Source organism: Harpia harpyja, chromosome Z (genome assembly GCF_026419915.1).
Source record: "Harpia harpyja isolate bHarHar1 chromosome Z, bHarHar1 primary haplotype, whole genome shotgun sequence".
NCBI lineage: Eukaryota > Metazoa > Chordata > Aves > Accipitriformes > Accipitridae > Harpia > Harpia harpyja.
In genome coordinates this window covers 75,177,633-75,201,991 of record NC_068969.1, presented here as the reverse complement: position 1 = coordinate 75,201,991, position 24,359 = coordinate 75,177,633, and the positions used below count along the sequence as shown (strand labels likewise).

The window sequence follows — 24,359 nt, the reverse complement described above, 5'->3', positions numbered from 1 at the left end:
TAAATAGGAAGATACGTGATTTAGTCACAAAATAAGAGAAGCCCTGTGTTTACACTTCAGTCCTCTAGAGACAGCTTATAAGAAATATGTTTGGCTTTGTGTAAGAAATTTATAGAAAACCTGCTGCATAAATGTTCTCATGTATGTGCATTAGTGCATGGATGCAGTTACATTTGATGTGAACAAGTTGCTGATGGCATTTTGGTTTTTACTGGTCTAAATTATCTCTTTCTAATGTAGTGTTTATTTTTATGTTACTGCTGTCTCTCAAGAGCAAAAGGTGCTAAACCCAAGAACCGGAAATGCAGAGACTGTAATTTTCAAACGATACACAATAAACTTCAGAGGAACCTAAGTGTCAATAAGACAGTATGTTTTTTCATTGTCTGTTCTCTTTCTTCAGTCTCATTCTGTCCCCTTCCTTGCATTAATAATCAAAGAGCAACAACAATGATGACCCTGATAAAAGTGTGCTTCTTTAAATCAACCTACTTCTTTGTAAATGATTAAATTCTGCATGTTGAGCGGAGGCGAGGCATTGCTGCTGTGGCCTGCTGTTGGTAAGTAGGCAAATATATGCCACAGTGAAAGGAAAGGTCCGGAGAAGTGGTAGGTAGCATTCTCTTATTACTATAAAAAAGAATGAAACAGTGTATCATCTCTGGCAGTCTTCCCAGTCCTATCCCCCAGTGAGTAAGACGTGCTAGTTAAAATGGTTTAATTTATTGTATTAGATACAATGGTTCAGTGACACAGACAGAAAGGAACACAGACTGCTCCAGCATGGGTCCCTGACAGGCCACAGGTCGTGCCAGAAAACCTGCTCCTGTGTGGGGCCTCCATCGGCTGAAGCTTCCTTCAGGGCACGTCCACCTGCTCCAGTGTGGGGTGCTCCCTGGACTGCAGGTGGATATCTGCTCCACCGTGGACCTCCATGGGCTGCAGGGGGACAGCCTGCCTCACCATGGTCTTCCCCACGGGCTTGCAGGGGAATCTCTGCTCTGGCGCCTGGAGCACCTCCTCCTCTCCTCCTTCACTGACCTGGGGGTCTGCAGGGCTGTTTCTCTCACGTATTCCCACTCCTCTCTGGCTGCTGTTGTGCAGCAGGTTTTTTTTTCCCCTCTTAAATATGTTATCCCAGAGGTGCCATGAGCATTGCTGTGGGGCTCAGCCGTGCCCTGCCGTGGGCTGGTTGGAGCCGGCAGGAACCGTCTGTGTCTGGCACGGGGCAGCCCCTGCTGTCTTCTCGCAGAGGCCGCCCTCCGTCCCCCCCGACTTGCCATGCAAACCCAATGCCACATGCTATAAAAACTCAGGGGTTTGCTTATCGATAAACATTTGAACTTCATTTCAAACCTAATTGTTGCAGTTCCAGGAACAAGCTGGAAGATAATTATATTCTTCCTGCCATCACCAAAGTGCATTGTGGCTATTTGGCAGAACAATAGCCTTGTGAGTGCAGGAGGCCTCAGCACACGGTCACTCGGGGCAAACATGACCCAGTTCGATTCAGCAGATCCCCGAGCCAGAAAATGGCATGAGAGTCAGGCTCTTTGCAGAAGTATCTTAATTTCAACTTGGTTTAGTCATTATGCTAATAATAGTTCAGCCACTTTCAAACAGCTGAGAGATGTAATAATTTCTACACTTGCCTAGCCTGGGGAAAAAATTTATTCAAAATATCGTAATGGCTACCACATTTAAACTCCTCGGACCACCTAGTGGGTATCTTACAAGCACACAGCAAGCGGCTAGCCAGCGCGAAACCCTCGTGTTTTCCTCGGAAACCGTACGAAGGGGCCCTGGGAAAGAGCCCAGGCCCCCACCCCCGCCCGCCCCTCATCCCGCCGCGGCGCGGCCCCCGCCGGCTCCCGTAGCCTCCGGCAAACCGCGCTCCTCCCCCCCCCCGCCCCGCAGCGGGCACCCAGCTGCCGCGCCTGCGCGCGGGAAGGCGGCCCAAGGCTCGTGCGCACGGCGCGAGCGGGGGGGGGGCGGTGTCTCGGCGGCTGGCGGGAGGTGGGCGGGGGCGGCGGCGGGGGGAGGGGGCACGCGCACAGGGCACGCCCCCTCGGGCCGCGGGGGCGGGGCGCCGCAGTGTGTGTGTGTGTGGCGGAGGGCGGGGCGGGGCTGCGGCCGTGCAGGGGCAGGCGGGGGGAGCGGGAGCCGGGGCGGCGGCGTTGCTGCTGCTGCTGCTGCTGGGCAGGATGGTGTTCGAGTCGCTGGTCGTGGACGTCCTGAACCGTTTCCTCGGCGACTACGTGGTGAACCTGGACAGCTCCCAGCTGAAGCTGGGCATCTGGGGAGGTACGGGGCTGCCGCGCCGCGGGGGTACACGCCGCCTGGCCCGGCCCAGCCCGGCCAGGGCCGGCCCAGCCGCGCCGGCGAGCCGCCTTGCTTGCTTGCCTGTCTGCCCGCCGCCGCCCTCGGCACCCCCGCGGCTCTTCCCGCCCGGCCGGGCTCGGGGCCGCCCTGCCGCCTGCGCAAGGGAGGAGGCCGGGGCGGTGTCCCCCGGGCGTCCGGCTGGGCCCGGCGGTGCCGCGCCCGCCGCCGCCCTGGGCTGCCTGCCCGGCAGCGCTGCCGCCGCTCCACCTGCCCGGCAGATTAAAAATAGTCGTGGGGGCGGGCGCGCTGGGAAGGAGGTGTCCGCGGGGGGCGTGGAGCAGCCGGTTTGCGGCGGCGGGGCCGGGAGGGGCTGCAAAACAAGGGAAAGAAAACGGTGGGCGCAGTGCTCGAGGTGTACGGATGTCCGCGTGGGTTTTATTTTTCCGTGCGGAGCTGGCCCTGCTGTCCCCCCCGGGCTGGCGGGGGGCGTGCTCGCGGGTGTGGGGGTCCGCGCGGCGGGGGCGGGCACTCGCGGGAAGTTTGGGGAGGGCTGGGCGGGCAGCGGGAGCCGCCGCCGGCTCCAGCCGGGAGCCTGACCCGGCTTTGCGTGAATGCGAAACCCGTCTGGCTGATTGACGGAGTGGCTTTTTCCCTGCCCGGAAATAAGAAACTGAAAATAAACGCCCGGGGTTTTGGTAGCGCTTTGGTGTCGGTGGTGTGCTGAAGGGAGCAGCAAACAGCAGTGACATGCCATTTTTTCTCGGTGCTGTTACCTGTAGCTCTAGAATATTTGTCATTTTGGCGTTAAAGAATCAGGAACAGAGACCGTCTTAGGTGTTGGCAGAGGCTGTGACCTAGCTCTGCTAGGCGGGGCTGAGCAATAGTCTGTAGAAATAAATTAGCATGCCGGCTCTGAAGGGAGGAAAAGTATTCTGTTTGAATGTGATCTGCTGAGGTCCCTTTAGGAACGTATGTACAAGAAAACAGCAACAAAGGTCTCTCCAGTATGTCCAGGCAAAGCAAGGAGGCGTGAGAAGAGTAAGACACATACAATTAACAGATGCGTGTGCAGTGACCACTCCTGGCTCGGTTTCGAATGTGCATTCCAGGTGTCTGCAGCATCAGCAAAAGCAAACATAAGAGTTGTGAGGTTTTTTTTTTACATGTGTGTTCGTACGTCTGTGGGTGTGAAGCATCCTCGAGGTATTCTCTACCTACAGTTCCATTCTTAGGTACTCATATGTACGAATCAGATTTTGGAAGCTTCTCCTGGAGTTTTTTGCATCTTGGACGTTTTTGTTTCACGCTTTTGTTTTCTGAAATGGCGTCCATATTTGGTTTCATCTCTGCAGTAGTTTTCCTTTAGTTAGTCAAGTCATTTTTAGGATCTTGGCAAAGTTCAGTCTCTATATGGAGTCTTAACACTGCAACAGCACAGATAACTTCTGGAGAGAAAGTAGTAGTCTCTAATCTGTAGCAGTAAGGCCCAATATAGCATATTTATTACAGATTACATGCGTCTTACTTGAAAGGATTGAGTTACTGCATATTTCAGCAAAAGTGTGTCAGACTAATTGTTTGATTTGTGAACTTAACACGTTCTTCAGTTATCGTGGTTTCTTTCTGTTCAGGGAAGGCAAGCAAAATATTTAATGTATAATGTGGAACATTCTGTAAATGTTTTGGGCAATGTTTATACATTACAAAAAGGTAAAAGCTTGTTTTTCCAGCTCTGTAGATTGCTCGTGGTGGTGCCTCATAGATGCATAATCTGCCAAGAGTAAACTCTCACCAGATTAGGTGCACATTACCTTTCCACTTTTTTTAAAAAAGCTAAATAGATCTCATTAATTTTTACTTTGGAGTTTTGATATTCAGCTGCTATATTTTTTATGTATGTGGAACTTGATTTGGGGATTTTTCTATTATTTCCTCTTCAAGTATTTTTGATATTTTAGAGGCTTTAGTATATTTTTCTTTAAATTAAATTCCTTTATCCCCAGTACAGTGCTTTTGTACTGAAATAAAATTAGTCTTCCTCTACATAGTCTGTTTACTTGCTTAGCATGAAAATTGGTATATAAAGCTACATTTTGCTCCAAGATGCCCCAAACTATTGTGTAGTATTGTTGATCACCTGTAGAGTTTTATTTTTTCCTCATCTACTGCACGATGCTTTCACTTGTGCTTGCAACTTAAACTATGTTTAATGGTATGTGCATCTGCAATGTTTCTTTCATTCTGAAGATTTTGGAGGACCTAGAAATTGCATTCCTCTATCTAAAAGGCAGTAACTATTAGTAGTAATAGCAGTAGACTACTGTCTTTACATGGAGGTCATCGTTGATTAGTAGATCCCTACACCCACAGTATATCTAAAGTCTACCAATAATTTTATTGGCTTCCTAATTACTAAAATTGTGGAACTAAATTATTTTTTTTAGAAAAATAGTACTATTTTTTGTCTTTGTATTTTGTGTAAACTTAATACTTTTTCATGTTTGTCTGCATGCTTTGAAAGTGTTTCCATTACAGCTATGTGTTTTTGTACAGTGTTTGTCTTTACATGTCATGATAAACTTGCTACATTTTACAAAAATCATGTAGTCCTGAGATTAAATTGTCCTAAATCCATTCAATATTTTAGTAGTGATTAAAAGGAAAGTTTTTCTCCCTGTAACAAAGAGCCAGTGCTTTTTGGATGCCATAGCACTGCACAGGTACTATGTATCTGTATCTCAAATTTTAAAGGCACGTATTTTTTTACCTCTGAATGATAAACACCCAAGGGAGTTTTTTCAGATGCTGTAGGGAATAAGTTATGTCCTTGTGATATTTTATAGCTAGCCTGTTTACATTAATACTGGTAACCTGTTGGTAGACTCTGGATATGTGTATAAAATGTAATTTTATATAGTTTCAGCTTCTGTAAATTTGGAAGCTTTATTAATTACATTTAGTGAACATGTTTAACATCCATTCTGGTTTTGCATAATGAGAGAATTCAGCATGCCATATCAATGCTATCTAGATTCAATCTGTGTAGTGGTGTGATGAGACTGCTCCAAACAACATACATGAACACAGTAATAACTACAGAAATGTTTAAATTTTTTTTCCTCCTCGTTAAAAAACCCCTTATGTTGAAGGGTAAAAATGCAGAGTGTCTCAATACTGAAGAAAGATGTGATGTCTGGAAACAGACCTATGGCTGGGAGAATTGCAAGAACTGAATGACCTGAAATAAAAAAGGCAATGGAGAAAGGAGAATGTGGGACAACCTATACAAGTAAAAAAGGTAGTTTGAACATGTAAGGCCAATATTGGAAAGGCCAAGGCTCAGAAAAGGATGTAACAGGGAAGGAAATCATATTCCTTAAGAAGTCCATTAGTATGAAGCAGAATAAAAAGCTGCTGTGTTAGGCAGCTGCCAAGGAAAGCTATTGGATGGCTGATGCTGGGAAGGACGGTGTTTTAAACCTCTTCTTGTTCTTGTCTTCACTTAAAAAGATAGTTTCAATGTGCTGTGTTAACAAACATCTAAGTACTTGGGTTAGATAAACGGGTTAGATAAACAGGTTAGATGAGTATTTAGATAAAGTTAGATATTTTTGAATGCTCTAGACCTAATAAAGTTACACTTCAGTACCTGAAGCAATGACTGAAGCAATGTGAGATGTTGACAGTTATCTTTGAGAAGAAGTGTCATTGAGGCTTCCAAACACTATGAGAGACCAAACAGTTGTTTCACCAAAGTCCATGTTGCCACTATTTTCTTTTGACTGGGTCTGAATAAAGTTTCATTCAGTGTCCTGGTCGGACCCTCTGTACTGCCCTTTAAAATACTTGATTCTCTGTTGACTTGACAGACCTACTTATTAGGCAATGTCTTGAGCATATCTTAATTAACACAACTTGTTATTCGAATAGCTGGTGTCTTTTATTGGGGTAGCTACGTTAGTAGGATGATATAGACAGATAATTGACACAAGTTTGTGAGCACACAAGCACTTTTTACTTTTTTCCGGCTACACGTATTATTATAATAAAAGATGACTACTTTTGCATACCTTGCCTTGTGTAGGTATAGCAGGTGCAAGGGTATAGCAGGTGCAATCCTCCCCTTACATATTAGTAATTTGGATTTACTGAGGGATGAAGAATATCTAGTAGTTTCTGCTGCCTTTCATGACCTATTTTACAATAGATATCAATAGAGGAGGTATTTGGCAGACACTCTGATCTTCAAAGGCTGACAGCTTGTCTCCAGAAGGTATGCTTAAACAGAAATAATTAACAGCACAAAGACAAGTAGGAAATGACTGACAAAGGCAGCAGTTTGTATCAAGTGATCAAAGGGGTTCACAAGCTGACAGTGCTGTTGCTAAAAAGCAGAAGTTCTGTTAAAGTATGTGAGCGGGAGTGTTGAGTACTGGTCAGATACCAGCTGAGGTATTTTCAGTTTCTGATGCCTATCATCTTTCATCTTTCTTTCTCTCATCTGCCTCCCCCCCCATCCCCTTATTTACAAGACAGCAGAGATGTGATTAATACATAGGTTAAATCTGCAGGATTTTTATGTGGGTTAATTTTCTTCCCCCTCTTTAACTTCTGTTGACATACATAACAAAATTTCAGTCAGGCCTCTTTGGTGAAATGATTTACTGAGTGTTAATCTTATTTTCTAGATCTCTTATTGCGAGCTAAGTCCTTGGTAGGAGATGTTGGTTCATGCACTCAAATTTATGAAGTTATTTTGAGTACCTAAATGAAAACCATAAACCTATTTATTCCAGAATTTTGACAAAAGTTTGATTTTGTTGAATTATTTTCAATGTCCAGAGATCAGTAAAGCTAAGAATTTGCTTTATAATATAGCCTAAATAAATCCTAGACTGTGCTGTAGGTATTTATAAATGTTCTGGCTTTTATTATTGTTTTGGCTGTTAGCCTGCATGCTTAACCCTAGATATTTATACAACTCCAACTACTTGTATATACAGTTTTCAAGGTTGCTTAGTTGGGCAATTTTTAACCCATCAAATGGGGTTTTATCTGGATGCATTTCTGTCATGAAAACAAAGAAACATCCAATTGCCCCCAACAGGGGGAAAAAACCCCCACTCAAAACCCCAACAAAACCAAATAACCAAATCGTGATGTATTTTGAAATTCTTACAATTAACATCCACTGGCAGTGCTCCAAGACAGTAAAATTCAGTAGCTGTGTTATGTCCTGTAACAGGCCTTTGTTCCCTGATCTTCCTGCTTCTGTTTGCAAGGGCTTTTTTTTTTCTCCCCCCCCCCCCCCCCCCCCCCCCCCCCCCCCCCCCCCGCAGAACAGTCAGGTTTCAGTGCAGGTGCACTTGGAGGTATGTTTCATTGCAAGTGAAACAGCTGAGTGTGATAGAGACTAAATTTTGGCAGTGAAAGAGAATACTGACATGATCAGTTACTGCATTTTGAATTATGAGTGTTAGAATTGGTTGCTAGCTGAGGTGTGCTAACTTTGGAAACAGTTCTTGTTTACTTGCAGGAATGTTTAGTCAATTTCTTTCTTGCACTCTCAAGTGTAGGAAGAAGAAAGGTTGTATAAATGTACAAACCATAGTGCTTCAGTAGTAGCCTTTTGTGTGCTTTGATAGTCCATTCACTATGATCAGACCCTCAATCAAGGTTTTTATAGGTAAACTGTGGTATTTCAGTGAATGTGTTTTAGTAATTTAGTATAAAATTGGGATGATTGAAGTTTTACTAATTTCTGTCTCTTCTAAGGATTTTAACTAAAACCTTTAAACATATTAATTATAAAATCATAGGTGTAGGAAAAATGGTGAAGAATTCTTTACCCCACTTCCCAATCTCAACATTTAATGTAGCATTGTTAAAGCCTTCTTGTTTGAAATGGTGTCTATACCACATTTATTCTCTGCCATTACAATGTGCTGAGGTAAAATGAGCTATAGTTCTCCATCACAAACATTGTTTGTAATTGCTTGAGATAATAATCCTTGCTCACTTTGCAGTACCTTGTTTTTAGAAGTATTAGGGCTGCCAAATTATTGCAGCTTAAGTTACTGTGCCTCAGCTGAAATGTGGCATGTGCCAAACCCTTGATAAATGAGAGGTAATGTTTACTTAGCTGACAGTGAAAGTGAAGAAATGAAACCATGTTAAACTGCTTCATGTGTCACGTAGTCTTAGAGTTTGCCTGTGAACATTTTTACTGTGGCTCAACTGAGGTGCAGAAATTGCATGTCATTCATGGTAACTTAGTTACAAACCCGAACCTTTGCTCTGGATACCATTATAATTACTTGCCATGAATACAGTTACAATTAGTGATGTCTTGGAGAAGCAAATGCTTTTTTTTTTTTTTTTTGGTGTGTTTGTGTCATATAGTGAAACTTTCTCTAATGAGTGTTAAAATGGTCTGTGCAGGGTCAGCTTTATTAGGGAATAAGTTTAGAGTGGAATTGAACCCAGTGGTATATAAAAACTTCCACCTTGTTATTACCTGCAAAGACTATGTAGTCTAGTTATAGTTACTAGATTAGTTATAGACTACTGCTAAGTATGCTTTCTTTGATTTTTTTCTTTTCTAATGTTCCTGTCAATATATGTGTATTGTAAGGCTTAAAAGCAGAGCCACCAGCTCTAAGAAAACATCCTTCTGCTTATAGTATTTCTCTGGAGGGGCTGATGGTGGCACAAGTCAGATGTGTAGAATTCTACCGGAAAGTGATAATAGCTTGTTGCAATGAATAAATTAAATCATTAAAAACTTTACAATATTTTGCGAGTACTACAAGATGGATGGATTAGTTTACCTGATCAGCTCTCTTCTACAGCAGTTCAACAACTTGAGCCAACTGTTCTAATGAATGCATTTTTGAGATTATGGTCCAGTTTCCCAAAGTCTGTGGTACATTGAACAGTAGTCTGATGCCATCAGCACTATATAACTGCAAGAAATTTTTTTGCACAAGAAGCTCCTGTCTCCCCATATGTTTGGCCATTTCTAACTTGCATCCCCCAAAGGAAAGCATTACTGGGTCAATCAAGTCATCATTTGCAATCTCAAGTTGTATTCCTTTCCAGGCCTGTAATCTGCTTCTGGTTTTCTGAATCTCATTTATGCCCCTGCTCAACTGTATCAGGTTTCTTTTCCATGTGCATGTGTTAACACTATACAACTAATTTGATGGTAAACCATTGCAGGTGTTCCATCCTTCTTGTAGAATTTGCAGAAGACATTGCTTTGGACTATGTGCATGTTTTTAAGTTACGAGTTTCCGGGTCCCTTCCAATGTACCTTTGTTATGACAAGTGTCTGATGTCAGGTACATTGTAAAAACAGATCCTGCAATTCAAATTTTCTGTGTTTATAGAGTACTGAATTTATTGTTGTCTTAAGACATTTAAAAATTAGATTTACTGAAATGCTTCCTGTGAACTTGTATAAGCCTATAAATATAACTTGCATATGTAAGATCTTTTGAGGGCTAAAAATTCACTCCAAATTTAATGTTGGCGGATTTCCATAAGCATAGGAAGCAGATGGTTGAGGAAAAAGAGGCAAACTTTTAATTTCAAAATGAGTCCTTAGAAAATGCGACAGTAATTGCCAACATTTTTACTTTGAGGAATCATGGGTTCTTCTCCATGGACATGCAAGCTCCATGAGAAAATCTCAGATATTATTATGTAGCATGAATGAACAGTGTGTTCTTAATCATCTTTCACGGATATTTGAGGTGTAGCTTGTGGATATCTTCCATAGCAAAGAGTTGAAGAACCGCAGGTCAGGGACCACTGACTCAGACTTTAGGATGTTTAGTGTGCACCACTACTACTTTGCTTATTGTAGTTTTACTTCTTGGCTTCTTTGCTTTTAGGAGCCGTAGCACTGAAGAATCTTGAAATAAAAGAAAACGCACTGGTAAGTTAGTGAAAATAAAAACTGTTGCAAAAACAATTCTTGAACAACATTTTGGGTTGTACATGCTTTTTTCAGTTCTTATTTTAGGATACACTATCTTTTAAGAGAGAAAAATTACTGTTTTGTTTTCTCTGCGCTTGTGTGGATTGCCTAATTAATTTGAGATTAAATTTAAAGGTGAAGGTGTATGCTGGCTTCATTTAGCTTCCCCCCCGCCCCCAAAGTAAAACTCTCAGCAATTGCTAAAAGAATATGTTTAGGTCAAAAGCAATACTGAAAGACCTTTTTTTTCTATAGCTCACGAAGCTAGAAACTTGCTCTTGGGAATGTATTTAGCTAGCATGGCTTAACAGTCTAAATCAGTAACCAAATACTTGCTTGTTCCATTATATTGAATGTTTTTTTTTTTTTTTCAGTGGTTGAAAGGTAAATTTGTTGTAAAGGTTATCATCATCTTTTTTTCCTATGTGGGAACATTTCGCGAGTTGTTGAAATGAGCTTAAATGTTCTAAACCACTTTCTTTCAGAGTCAGCTGGATGTGCCATTTAAAGTTAAAGCAGGACATATTGGTAAGTTACATTTTAACATGCACCCATGCAGGAGTTACTAAACATACTACTTTTCCTTGCAAGTGGCTCTAGACATCCTAAGCAAGTAATTTTCCTGGTTTCCTTGATTTGCATGCCTTGTACACTCTGAAGTTTGTCTCTTCTGAAAAAAAACTCTTTGAAGAAGCTCCTTTTCTTGAGCTGAGATAGTAAAGCTAAAATATACTAGAGTCTTGTCTAATCACCTCAATATTAATGAGAAAAGAACCCAACACAGCAATGATGAGCAACTGAGCAGGACTGGATCTCATCCCTTGTCTTAGCAAGACTCCACAACTGATTTTGCCTTCTACGTCCCTTTCTATCCTTCTTCCCTGTTTTTGCTAATATGAAAAGTTTTCTCATTGTAAATTGATTGTCTTGTAAAAGTGGTTTGTTAAACCAAACTAAGTCTAAAGCCATTATATTTCCCTCAAATCTACCCTGGAAGTATATATTTTCTTATGACTGATTTCATAGTTTATTAAAATTGACACTCGTGTGAAGAATGAGAGACGGTGTAACCTCAGGGTCTCCATGTTCATGAAACATACACGCTACTTTAAGACTCTTCAACAGAAAAAGAAAGAAAAATATGTATTTTAAAAATCATGGGTTTGGGAGTGTTTAGCTGAGTGATTATGTATGAGCTGCCCGTGCTTTTCTTGTTTATGAGGGTGCTGCAGTGGATTTGCAAGGAGGGAGAAGTTGCTGTTAGGAAGAAGGAATATAATTCAAGGGAGTAGGGAGAGGGCCTGTAGATTTAATAGTTCTGCTCATGGAAAAACATGCCTCATGTTCATTTGTGTGCTGTGTAAAAAAAATCAACCCAAAGGATACGTGCCTCATGCACTGTTTTTTCTGTCCAATATAATAATTGTCCAGAGATTTGGTGGTTAATGTTGATTTTCTTTCTAATATTTTTCTTTCCAATCAACTATCTAACTGTATACCTCAACCTTTTTCTTTTGTGTTTGTAGGTCAACTTAATCTACAGATTCCATGGCAAAACCTTTATACTCAACCTGTTGAGGCAGTTCTTGATGGAGTTTATTTGCTTATCGTGCCCACAGCCAGTAAGTTAATGTAGAGAAAAAAGTGAATATAGATTGGTGGGATTTCAGAAGTATCTGGAATGGGTTGATATTGTTTTCATGAGCTTTATTCCTAGCAGATACTCCTAGCGAATACAATTAGATAATGGGAATGGGGTGTCTTTCAGTAGTTTACATTTTGTCACCTAATTTTTTTGCTGTTATATAACTATTAACAAAATGAGAAAATTATTGCTTTTGAAACAGCATGTTCCAAAAATGTGTAAGGTTTTTTATACCATACCTTTTTACATTGTATATTTAGGCATAAAATACGATGCTGAAAAAGAAGCCAGGCAGCTCTTGGAGGCAAGACAAAGAGAATTGCAAAGGATAGAAGAAGCAAAGCAGAAAATAGCTGACCAAGGTAAAACTGGGAAAAGCTAATGAAAGTGACACTATTTCTTCCTTTATTTTAATCCAGAAACATGCTGGATTTTCACTTAGTGTTTTAGATTCATTTTTTCCTCTTGTTACTTAAAAACCTATTAGTTACAGATTTTTAGGTGTAGTTGCCATCAATATTGCAGAACAGGTATCCTGAAAGTAAAAATGTTGAAGCATTGATGTGATATGATATAAATAAGGCTTTTGAAGTATTGCTTGTTTGTGTCATATGTTGCCTTAACTTTGTTTCCTGTAGCAAAGAATTTTTAAGGTTACACCTTCTAAAGATTCTGTTTAATTTGCTCTTTGATACGTGTTAAGTCTTACCATCTTAAATTCAAGTTTTGGTACTTTCAAGAAACTTGTATTGGCTACCTTTAGTATCAGTGGGTACAAGTCATACTTTTGAACAACCTGATTCTTCATGCAGCAGGTAATAAAGCTAAAACCATCTAGTCTGAGGATATAAATGTTAGAGATTATACTGAAAGGACATGTTTTTATACAACTAGGGTAGAATGTAATAGAAAATTTAAATATCATACAAACTTTATTATGTTACTGTTTTCTCTAGTGTAGTTTTAAAAATACTTCAATACAAACAAAATATGAAATTCTTTTCCTTTAACTTAGATAAAGTAAAAGAAGAGAAACAAGACACTTTTGTAGAAAAACTAGTCACTCAGGTCATCAAAAATCTTCAGGTGAAAATTTCCAACATCCATATTCGCTATGAAGATGATGTAAGTACTTTTGTATATCTCAGCATAAGGGGTTGTGCACTGTAACATGAAGTTAGGAACCTTTCTTTTCTTTTCTTCTAGTTGCTTCCCACATTGAGAGAATCCTAGTACAGTTTTGGAAATTTCATCGTCTTAAAAAAAAAACCAAAACCAAAAAACAAACAAAAAAACTGATAAAAAGCTGGTGCCAAAGCATAAAGATATTTATAAGCGTATGTTTGGGTACAAAGAAGATATAGTTGTCAGGTCTTTGCTATATATTTTTATTGTTGGTTATTTACTTCAAATCTAAATTTAGAGCATAAGATAATCCTTTTTTGGTATTTTCCCCCTGCTTTGTTAGATCACAAATCGGAATAACCCCTTGTCATTTGGGATTTCACTTCAGAATCTAAGTTTGCAGGTAATTTTATTTTTCATCTAAAAAGCATGTTGATGTATACTGATAGGTTAAGTTAAGGTTTTGTGTATTATTGTGCTGTCTGGTAACATACTGTCTAATGAAAGTGTACCTATAATCATGAACAATGCACAATGGTAACTACTTGGTTTATCAAATGCAGCATGAATATTGTGGTGGGGGTGCCATTAAACGTAAAGCGCTAGCATTAAAATAGACCTTTGGGAGGAAATTCTTATTCTTCTGCCTGTTGCACTTTGTGGTTGCCAAGTACCAGACTTGGATTTGGGCTATTCAGATCTATGAATATTTTACTGAAATTGCCATGAGCCCCAAGAGAGTAAGTTACTATTTGATATTGGGGAGGGAAAAAAAGGAAAAGAAAAAAAAAAAAAAAAACAGAGGATGGCATCTTGTTTCAAACGGGACCTCAGTTCTTTGATCTGCAAGCTCCACTTTAAAGTGCTAATAGTAGTCATCATAGTCTGTACACATTTTTTTTCTGGAAGACTACCTAGTAGTAGCAATATGCTGATTCTGCTGAGTTGCTCTGTTTCAGTAGCTTTTGCTGTGCAACTGATAATCTTAAAGAAATATGTCGAAGTAAATGTAAATTTTTTGAATGAAGTAGTTGTCTTATGAATGCTTGTTCCTAGCACATAGAAAGTTTTCTTGCCAGCCCCCTCCCCTAAACAGTTTTGCATAGTGAGCAAAAGCCTTAGTATTCTTACTGCTTCACTCCTGAAATGCTTATTATTAGCCTTGAAAAAGTATAATAGCATACGGTGTTTCTGTTGGGCTCAAACTAAAATAGTACTACCAGAATTGCAAAAGAATTCTAGTCCCTTGTTTATGTCTTTCCAAAGAGCCTGCCTAAAAGTAATATTGGTGTAAAGAAAAAAAGTTTGAATACTGAAAACAGAGTTTTAAAGAATCTTTTGGTTCTTGTGTGCAGCCTGCCAGTCACTGCACGTACATGTGTGTATTTTTGGGAGGGAAGTAGCCTTATCAAGTTTCCACTTAAAATAATGGCTAAATCATCTTGAATTAGAAGATGGCGTCCCATTATTTTCAGTGGGGTGTAATTATGATGTCTTTTTTTTCCTGGTTTGTTTCAGTGATGATAAAATGTTGGTGTGTTATAGATATTGGAATAACTTTGTTTAATTCTCATTTCAGACCTCAGATAAGAATTGGAATCCATGTTTACATGATGAAACTGCCAAGTTGTTCTACAAGGTACAGTGTAAACTGCATGCTAAAGAAAGAATTGTTAATAAAACAAGCTGAATTAGTTCCTTCCGCAGAAAGTGAGATCAAGAAAAATAAGTAACTGTATAGGCTCTAAAATAAAAGGATGCATAGTCTGCAAGGAACAGGCTGAATATTTTATACATCCAGACTTTCTGAAATCCCAATTATTAATCTAAAATTTGTACGTATTAATACATATGTTCTGTTGTATTTTCAGCTTGTACGACTGGATAACCTTTTTGCTTACTGGAATGTGAAATCGGAGATGTTCTACCATGGTGGTTGTGATGAATCGTTGGTAAGTAAGCATGAGATAATGTATCTAGTATTCTAGTTCATACTGTGAAGCATAGAGCATGCTTCACATTCAGTTCTGCTTCCATTTATGTCAATGTCCTGGAGAATTGTCTTGTTACTAATAGCTTTTTTAGGAAAAATAGTAAATATTAAGGTTTTTATATAATGGAAGTAGAACACCCATCTGAGGAAGTTTAAAAAAAAAAAAAAAAAGTCCTTTGCCAGTTACAAAATTATACACAATATATGGTCATCTTACTGTTCAGTGATTTTTATTAGCTAAAAATAGGAGTCTTAATCTGTTTAAAACATAGATGAATATTTTGAATTCTACTGTGTATCAGAGGGATTACCTGAAACTTGTATTAAAATGCTAACTTTTTATATTTTAAAACTGTATCATGAAATAAAAATGCAACTTTTTTTTTTTTTTTCCTCCATTGTGTATTTAGGTTAACTTAAAACAGGGAGTTGCCAGCCACAATGTGATTCCAGAAGGTTATGATTTTGGTAGGTGGTATTTTATTTGTATAGGTAATATGCGTGTATACTTCTAATTTTTAATGCCTCTCAGAAGTTGCTACTTTGGCTGTTATTCAGAAATCTTAGTAAAGTGTTGTGGTGGGTTGACCCTGGCTGGATGCCAGGTGCCCACCAAAGCTGTTCTATCACTCCCCCCTCCTCAGCTGGACAGGGGAAGAAAATATAACAAAGGGCTTGTGGGTCGAGATAAGGACAGGAGAGATCACTCACTAGTTACTGTCATGGGCAAAACAGACTCAACTTGGGGAAAATTAACTCAATTTATTACCAATCAACCAGAGTAGGGTAATGAGAAATAAAACCAAATCTCAAAACACCTTCCCTCCACCCCTCCCTTCTTCCCGGGCACAAACTTCACTCCTGGATTCTCTACCTACCCCCTCCAGCTACGCAGGGGGACGGGGAATGGGGTTTACAGTCAGTTCATCACACATCACCTCTGCCGCTTCATTCTCCTCAAGGGGAGGACTCATCACACTCTTCCCCTGCTCCAGCGTGGGGTCCCTCCCATGGGAGACAGTCCTCCACGAACTTCTTCAACATGGGTCCTTCCTGCGGGCTGCAGTTCTTCACGAACTGTTCCAGCATGGGTCCCTTCCACGGGGTGCAGTCCTTCAGGAGCACACTGCTCCAGTGTGGGTCCCCCACGGGGTCACAAGTCCTGCCAGAAAACCTGCTCCATGGGCTTCTCTCTCCACAAGTCCGCAGGTCCTGCCATGAGCCTGCTCCAGCGTGGGCTTCCCATGGGGTCACAGCCTCCTTCGGGAACCCACCTGCTCCAGTGTGGGGTCCTCCCTGGGCTGCAAGTGGATATCTGCTCCACTGCGGACCTCCATGGGCTGCAGGGGGACAGCCTGCCTCACCATGGTCTTCACCACGGGCTGCAGGGGAATCTCTGCTCCGGCACCTGGAGCACCTCCTCGCCCTCCTTCTTCACTGACCTGGGTGTCTGCAGGGCTGTTTCTCTCACATATTCTCACTCGTCTCTCTGGCTGCCATTTCTGTGCCTGCTGCAACTTTTTTCCTTCTTAAATATGTTATCGCAGAGTCGCTGATGGGCTCGGCCTTGGCCGGTGGCAGGTCTGTCTTGGAGGCAGCTAGCATTGGCTCTATTGGACTTAGGGGAACCTTCTAGCATCTTCTTACAGAAGCCACCTCTGTAATCCCCCTGCTACCAAAACCTTGCCACACAAACTCAATACAACAGTGTAAAACATCAGTAAGATTAAAAAAATATCCTTATGGAATAAGAGTTATTATAGTGAAGTGCTATGTTTGAAGCTATCTTGTACAATAAATAGCTTATGTCACAGCCAAAAAAATTAGATTTTTTGAAAATATAAACTATTGAAACATCTGCCATGTAATACTGCATACAGGAAATCTTGTGAAAATGTTCCACAAATATTTGTTCCAGAAATGTTGCCATAATGAAACTGGAAATTGAGTATAGATTGTGTTATGTTTTAAGCTGTGTTGATGAAGTCTTCATGTTTTGAAGTCTGGCATTTTTAGATGAATAATCTGGCATAAATTGAGCTGATAAGGATTATGTATCATTTAGTCTTAAATATTTTAATTGCACTTTTTATATCAACTTCTGTCTGTTTTTTTAGTATTCCGCCCAATTTCAGCTAAAGCCAAACTCCTTATGAATCCTCGATCTGATGTTGACTTTTCATCACCGAAAATGGATTTAGATGTAAATTTACAGGATATAACTGTTGAATTCAATAAGCCACAGGTATAAACTATTTCTCTGAAGTTATATGTAATGTGGTAAAAAAGTTAGTTTGCAAGAATACTAAGAAAAGCAGTTTGAAATTTTATAATGAACATACAGAATCAATTTTCTTCTTAGTCTTGTTTTTCTTTGTAAATTATTTTCTTTTTAAAAAAGAAGCTTGATTCATGTTGTTTTCAGAAAGTAACACTTGGTTTGAATGTTTTTGTTTTTTTTTTTTTTCAGTACTTCAGTGTTATGGAGCTTCTTGAGTCCATTGATATGATGACTCGAAATCTGCCATATAGGAAGTACAGACCTGATGTTCCATTGCACAACAATGCCAAGACATGGTAGGCTACCTCAGGCTTTGAAAATAATTTGGTAGTTATTAATTTGAAATAATTACAAAGGGACTGTTTCTTACTTAAGGAGGTTAGAACTCATTTCCTTCTGAAACTAAGTCTTCTCTTTTGTTGTTGTTTGTTTTTCTTAAGCTAGGAGTATTAAAAAACATTGGTGAGTACCTCAAATCAAAGGTGAGGACACAGTGTTTGAAAGCTTGCATTTGCTGTCTTAAAGACCATTATCAGAAATGAAGGACACCCCATTATATGTTAAGTATTATTACAAGAACGTAGCTATTATCTAAAAATAGGCAAATTGTTTCAACACAGATGGCAGAGATTAGATTTCTTTTCAGAAGATTCCTTACAAATATGTTTTGATTATTCTCACATACACACGCATATATTTGTCGGCACTTTTTGTAGAAGGTTACTTTTTAATCTGGGGAAATAGCAACCTATGTGGAAGAAAATAAAATCTTTAGGTTCCGCTACTGATCAGAAGTGTGATATTAGACAAGGGATTTCACTCTTTCACAACTTGAAGTTGTATTTAGTGGGAGTCTGCATAGCTCTAGGTGTCTTTTCAATATACCAAAAGAAATGTAAACTACACTTATTTGTCTTTGCTTTTAGGTGGAAATATGTTATTTATGGCATCCTTGAAGTAAATGTTCAACCTAAGCTCCAAATGTGGTCATGGGAACATATTCGGCACCACAGGAAACAAGTGAAGAACTATAAAGACATGTATAAAACAAAGATAACATCAAAAAAACCTAATGAAGAAATCTTAAAATTGTTGGAGGTTAGCCGTTTTCCATTAAAGGCTGAAATATTGTTCATCTTGCTATTTTCTTAAACTTAAATGTTTAGATGTTCCTAAGTCACTAGTAAGTTAACATAAAATTTTCAGTGGCCAGACTTGCAACTTTATCAGTACCTTTCTCTGTGAGTAGTATTAACAAACATATTAGATAATTTTTAAAAATAATAACTGCAGTGAAGAAAAACTTAAACTGATGCTTTTCCAGATTTATTTTAAGTTTTCAGCTTGAGCAAATTAACTTGGGTTGCACTGAAAGAGTTGTTTACTGTCATTTCCTGTAAAACTGAGCCGTGAAATCTAACCAAATGAAATTGTCAAAAAATAATTTCTCACCTCTTTTCTAGGAATTTGAAAAGGCCTTGGATATTTTTAACATCACTCTAGCAAGGCAACAAGCAGAAGTTGAGGTAAAATTTCATCATTTAAGTGAGTCTAAGAATAACTGCAACATGAGGTTGTGGAGATTTTAGGCAGATCATTTTAGTTCTAGTGATTAAATTGTGCATCATACAGTATTCCTATTTTTCTTGTATTTCATGTTTTATATTTATATATATTTTGTAAGGCATAGTTAGTTTCAGCTTGTAATTAAGCGAAAATTAAATAGTTCCATATACTGCTTCTTCAAAATAACTGATCTGGGATAAATATCTTTCCACTTTTGGTGACGAAGATCTACTGTGGCAAATATGGTCAAAGGATGATAGGATAAGTCAAGTTGGAAGTGATTATACCCAAAGCTTCAGGCTTCCTCTCCCTCCTAACAGCCTAGACTATTAGTTTATTCCCTTCCTTACTGATAGCCTATTATGTAGGCTGAACACCTGTATGTGTAGTGTGTTGACCTTTTGTTACTGTTTGCAAATCTTATTTGGAATACAGCAAATGCAGAATAGATTTAAGTAGATTATGACAATTATGCAAGATAATGTGATATGAGTAGTTAGACTTAATTTGTTAGCCTTGTTTTTCCTAGGTTAGTGTACTGCTTAGTTTTCAATGTAGAGAATGAGCATCTTTCCAGGAGACTGAAATGAAATCTATATAGGTTTTCTGAAATCTGTGAAGTAGTCTTTCTCCATTAATAATCGATGTGACTAAAAGTAAGCAGAATATGAAGTTTAGAATCTGAAATATTGATGTATTGATAACTAAACTTCATGAACGTCAGTCATATCTTATGGCAGTGCTTGAAAGAAATTTGAATTTTTTTTTTGTGGAGTATATTAAGTATGGTATGAATGCAATTGCTGCAGTGATAGATATGGTGCTTCTAAACCAAAACTCTGAACAGGAATCCATAAATGTGATTTTTCCTTCTGGTTTTCTGTATGTATACCCACATTTGGGTGCTTGTATGATCATTATTCAGACTTTACAGAACCAGAAGACACATTCATGTCCCTCCCCTTCAGTTGTTTGGCTGTATTGGAGTGCTTTTCATGCAAACGGTTTTTTTGTTTTGTTTTAGTTCTCACTTAATTTGGGCATGTTTTTATCTTGTACCTTATAGTTTCTTTTGGTTTTATCATTTTCCTCCTACTTTTTGCAAGGTGATGGAGATCCCAAAGAATGTCCTGTCTAGTTTTATTCTTCTTTTCTCCAGTGTGACCATGCTGCTTATATCCCTCCCTGCTCCCAGTGGGATGGGGAGGAGAACTGGAAAAAAAGTAAACCTCATGGGTTGAGATAAGAATGGTTTAATAACTAAAATAAAATTTAAAAATAGCAATAATAATAAAATATAGTTATTATAACAATAGTAGTGAAAAGGAATATAACAAAGAGAGAGAAATAAAACCCAAGAAAAGAGAAATGATGCATAATGCAATTTCTTGCCACCTGCTGACAGATGCCCAAACAGCGATCCGCCCCTCCTGGCCAACTTGCCCGTTTATTTACTGAGCGTAATATTCTATGCTATGGAATACCCTTTGGCTAGTTCAGGTCAGCAATCCTGGCTGTGCTCCCTCACAGCTTCTTTGGCACCTGCTCGCTGGCAGATTCTGGGAAACTGAAAAATCCTTAACTTAGGATAAGTGCTACTTAGCAACAACTAAAAGATCAGTGTGTTATCAACATTGTTCTTGCACTAAATCCCAAATACAGCACTGTACTGATTACTATGAAGAAAGTTGTCTCTGTCCTACCTGAAACCAGGACACAAGCAAATGAATTTTCATTTGTTTGGGCTTTAAGCCTTGCATTTGAAAAGTGTTAGAAAAGCATCTTGAAAGATCTGCTAGCTAAGTCTCTGAATTTATTTCCAAGTATTGAAAATCAGGTCACAGTGATTCTAAACTGTTCTACCTCCATCTATCTGTCAGAACCCATCTATCTTATTGTTATCAGATCATACCTCTGAAAAAGGTCTCAAAGGACTTGTAAGAGGCAAATCTGCTGCTGGCTTGGTATCCTGACAGTTAGCCTTTTTTGCTTTTTAAAAACAGACCTTAGAGTTGAATTTCAAGGGCTTGCTTTTCTCTAGACCTTGAAATCAAGCTCCCCAGAACTCACATTTGTGAACACAGTACCATCTGATTTTCTGGGAACTCTGTAGCAAGAACTTTACATCCCAAACCTTAGGCCACTTTTTAATCTTTTTCACTAGTGCCATAAGTACGAAACACCAGCTTCAGTGAGCCAAGCATCAAGTCTCTGTATCAGATACCTTGAGAAATTTTGTGCTTTCATTCTAGAGAATACTATATAGATGATTCACCTAAATCAGAATACAGGATGATGCTGTTGGTTCTCCCTTTCTTTTAGTCACAACAGTTTACCTTGCTGAGTAATCTATCCACAGACTATGACTGTATTCATTACTAAACCATTGTAAATGGAGGATGGGGAAAGCTCAACAGGATTTCTTCAGGAAATTTCTTTAGTTCCCATAATGCACAAATGTTCTCTTCATCCTTGCAGAAGTACAGTTCCCCTCCCTTTTGTCTGTAGCCTTTCTTGCCTTGGACGCTGGTGCCAGCTGCTGCCTCAGACATATTGAGAATTATACCTTTAAGCACGGCTTCTTTTTCTCCATGGCAGTTGTCCTTCAACACCAGCTCCTTGGTGTCCTAGAAACTGATAATTTCAGAGATTCAACAGCCCTTTTTTCTAAGGCTTTGTCCATTCTTTCCTTGGACCATTCTCTCTAACATCTGCTTGATGACTTGGTATCCTTTACAAAGAGGACTTTGCAGGATTTTTTTCAAACTTTTTGAGGCCTTGTGTCATTTAGCTGACATTCTTCCTCATCTCTCTGAGGTGAATCAATAGTATCAGTTCAGAAGCCTTTATGTTTCTGTGGTGAGTCATGCCTTCCATTGGCCTGTAGGTGGATAGATGTGACAAGTCCCTTAGAAGTTCTGATTTATAGCCAGCTGTTTTCCCTAGTTGTGTTGGGTTTTTTGAATGCTGAGAAGGGATCCCTGTCTCACTCACTTTGGGTATCGCATTCACTAGAGCATCTTTAAATTCAGGGCTTATCTGCAAGTGTTTCTATCTTTTTGGATCATATTAATCATGAAGAAAAATAGTTTGTGTGGTCCACTGCAGTTTTGAGAACTCCTCTGTCTCTTAGATTGCTTGATGGTTGTTTGCTGTCCCTTATGCCAAACTTTCGGTGCTCAAGTCTGGATGTACTTTGCATTTTCTGTGAGGACCCAGTATTGGAATCATCACTGGCATCAGACAGGACGACCCCTAGTTGTTGAAATAATGAATGTGGGAGAAGTAAAGGCTTCCTTACTGTTATAGCTGTAGGTGTCAGATCCAGGAATAGTTTTCTATATTCCTTAGAGTAAATATTCTATTACAAGAGTAATGTGGTGGGTTTTTTGTTTGGGTTTTTTTTTTTTAAATTATTATTGCTTTGGACATATATCATGAAATGAAAAATATAGGGATCATTTAAAATTTGGCCTGTGCTGGCTATTTAATTGCTTATATATGTATTTTTAATGATTCTTTATAAGTGCATTGTTGTAATGTAGAGCGCTGTATAATGTTGTGGAATTATTTTTTTTTTGTGGTAGGAAACATTTATTGACTTAAAATCAGCTACCTTTTGCTTGCTCTTCTTGTTCATAAAGGTGGTTGATTTTATGCAAGTGAGAATCGGTCTGATGATGCACTGTGTACTTGAAGTTATTAGAAGAAAAACTAAAAAAAACATGTTGCCTTTTCAATGGTTGTCTAATGATGTTTTGATGTGTTAGAGCATGTCTTGGGTCTATATTTTTCTTAAGAAAATTAAAGAAGCATGAAGAAAATGACTTGTCTGAGTATTTTTTATATTTCAGGCAACTAAGGCTGGATTAAAAATCTACAGACCAGGAGTGAAACAAGATGATGAAAATTCTGGTGGCTGGTTTAGTTGGATGTGGAGCTGGTCAGGTGAAAAAAAGGATGAACAAAAACAAGAAGTAAAGGGTTCAAGTATGTTCATTTATTGGTATTTTCTTCTATTATTAAAAATGACTTATTAGAATAATAGGACCCTAACAATGGAACTTTGGATTTGTTTAATATTTGGGCTATTGAATTAGTGATGTTTACATTTTCTCAGCCTTTTTTTGCTGTTGAAGTTGTTAATTGCATGTTACAGAGGTATCTTACAATCCCTTCCATAAGTCTTTCTGAACTGTCTTCATTTTGTGCTTTCTCCTGCCACAGTTTTTGCATTTGTCTGCATGGTGTACTGTGTATGGGGATTTGAAGAAAGTGCTAGAAAACAGTAGCAGTTAATGGAATGTAAACTATTTTACTTCCATTCATTTTATAATTTCATGCAATGCATTGGAGTTTGATTCACTTAAGTACAAGGCACATAGTAAAGGTTGTGGAAAATGGAAAGTAAATTAGAAATATTGCTTCATTGTTAGTAAGCTAGGAAATAGAGTAGGTCAGAATAAAAGTATAACTGCATTTTAAAGAATACTTTGCTTTAGACCTCAGGGTTTTTGCTTTTACTAATTCAGAACAATGATGACAGTATCTACTGTATGTTATAGAGCTACCAAGCACTGGAAAGTGTATAACAGTATTTGCATTTTTCAGATACCTGTATTGAGTTTAACTAACCTCTTGCAATGTGACAGGTCTTGAAGAGCTGATGACACGGGAAGAGAAGGCTAAACTTTATGCAGCAATTGGATATAGTGAAACAGCTGTAGATCCAACCCTTCCAAAATCAGTAAGTCGTAACCCACTATGATATCAAACAACTGGTAGCTTTGTCTACTAATAAAAATCTAAAGCTGATAGGAAATTGCTTTTAAAATTGCTTGAAGCTCTGTCTCTATATTTGAATACTGTTCTGATACTTTTTAATTAAGTTACTGCATGCTGGCTTTGTGTGGAACGGGGCATCCTTAGGTGTAGTTTTAGGAGAGTTGTTATAGAGCTTACTTCGAATATTCTGAAGAAGTTCAGAATGAAATTTTGCTTGCTCAAGCTAGAATAAAATCGTATAAATAGTGTATTGTTTAAGTTATGAAATGCTTCATATATCCTCTTACAATATTCAGAAATTTTTTAAGAAAGTGCACTGATTCGCTGGAATCTTAAATATGAGTGATAGTAGATGAGGTACAGTAGGTGAGTATATAAGGAAAGAGATGATTGAAGGACTGTAGTGGGGAAGAGTAACATTTTTGAACCATTCAGAAATTGTCTGATAAGTCATCTTTATGTAAGTTACCATGCACGGTACAATGGACTGCCTTCCAGCTCTGTGTCAGAGGCCCTTTATCTCATAATGTGGTGTAGAGACATCAAAGACATAAGTTTGTAAGCATAGTCTACTCTTACTCTAACCCTGTCTCTTTGTTATAACTATTTGGGAATTACTTTTACACCAGCTGTGATACAAACTATTTATAGGACTAGA

General features: G+C 39.0%; 1 protein-coding gene across 9 annotated transcripts in view; it reads left to right on the top strand.

Annotated features, from left to right (window-relative positions):
• The first annotated feature begins 2,156 nt into the window (after positions 1–2,156).
• The window catches only part of VPS13A (vacuolar protein sorting 13 homolog A), a 108,825-nt gene continuing 86,622 nt past the window's right edge, over positions 2,157–24,359 (top strand). For 8 of the 9 annotated variants that reach the window (XR_008233326.1, XR_008233327.1, XM_052775612.1 and 5 more), the window contains exons 1-16: positions 2,157–2,304; positions 10,221–10,264; positions 10,792–10,834; positions 11,833–11,928; positions 12,212–12,313; positions 12,967–13,076; positions 13,420–13,479; positions 14,656–14,715; positions 14,948–15,028; positions 15,480–15,537; positions 17,187–17,314; positions 17,540–17,646; positions 18,277–18,448; positions 18,814–18,876; positions 22,771–22,906; positions 23,569–23,663. Coding sequence is in view for 7 of the 9 variants with exons in the window: in XM_052775612.1 (XP_052631572.1) it covers positions 2,205–2,304; positions 10,221–10,264; positions 10,792–10,834; positions 11,833–11,928; positions 12,212–12,313; positions 12,967–13,076; positions 13,420–13,479; positions 14,656–14,715; positions 14,948–15,028; positions 15,480–15,537; positions 17,187–17,314; positions 17,540–17,646; positions 18,277–18,448; positions 18,814–18,876; positions 22,771–22,906; positions 23,569–23,663 (1,455 nt within the window). In the remaining 2 variants the exon portion in view is untranslated. Of the gene's footprint in view, positions 2,305–10,220; positions 10,265–10,791; positions 10,835–11,832; positions 11,929–12,211; positions 12,314–12,966; positions 13,077–13,419; positions 13,480–14,655; positions 14,716–14,947; positions 15,029–15,479; positions 15,538–17,186; positions 17,315–17,539; positions 17,647–18,276; positions 18,449–18,813; positions 18,877–22,770; positions 22,907–23,568; positions 23,664–24,359 lie in introns of those variants that run through there. The other variant, XM_052775616.1, reaches the window with a different exon arrangement.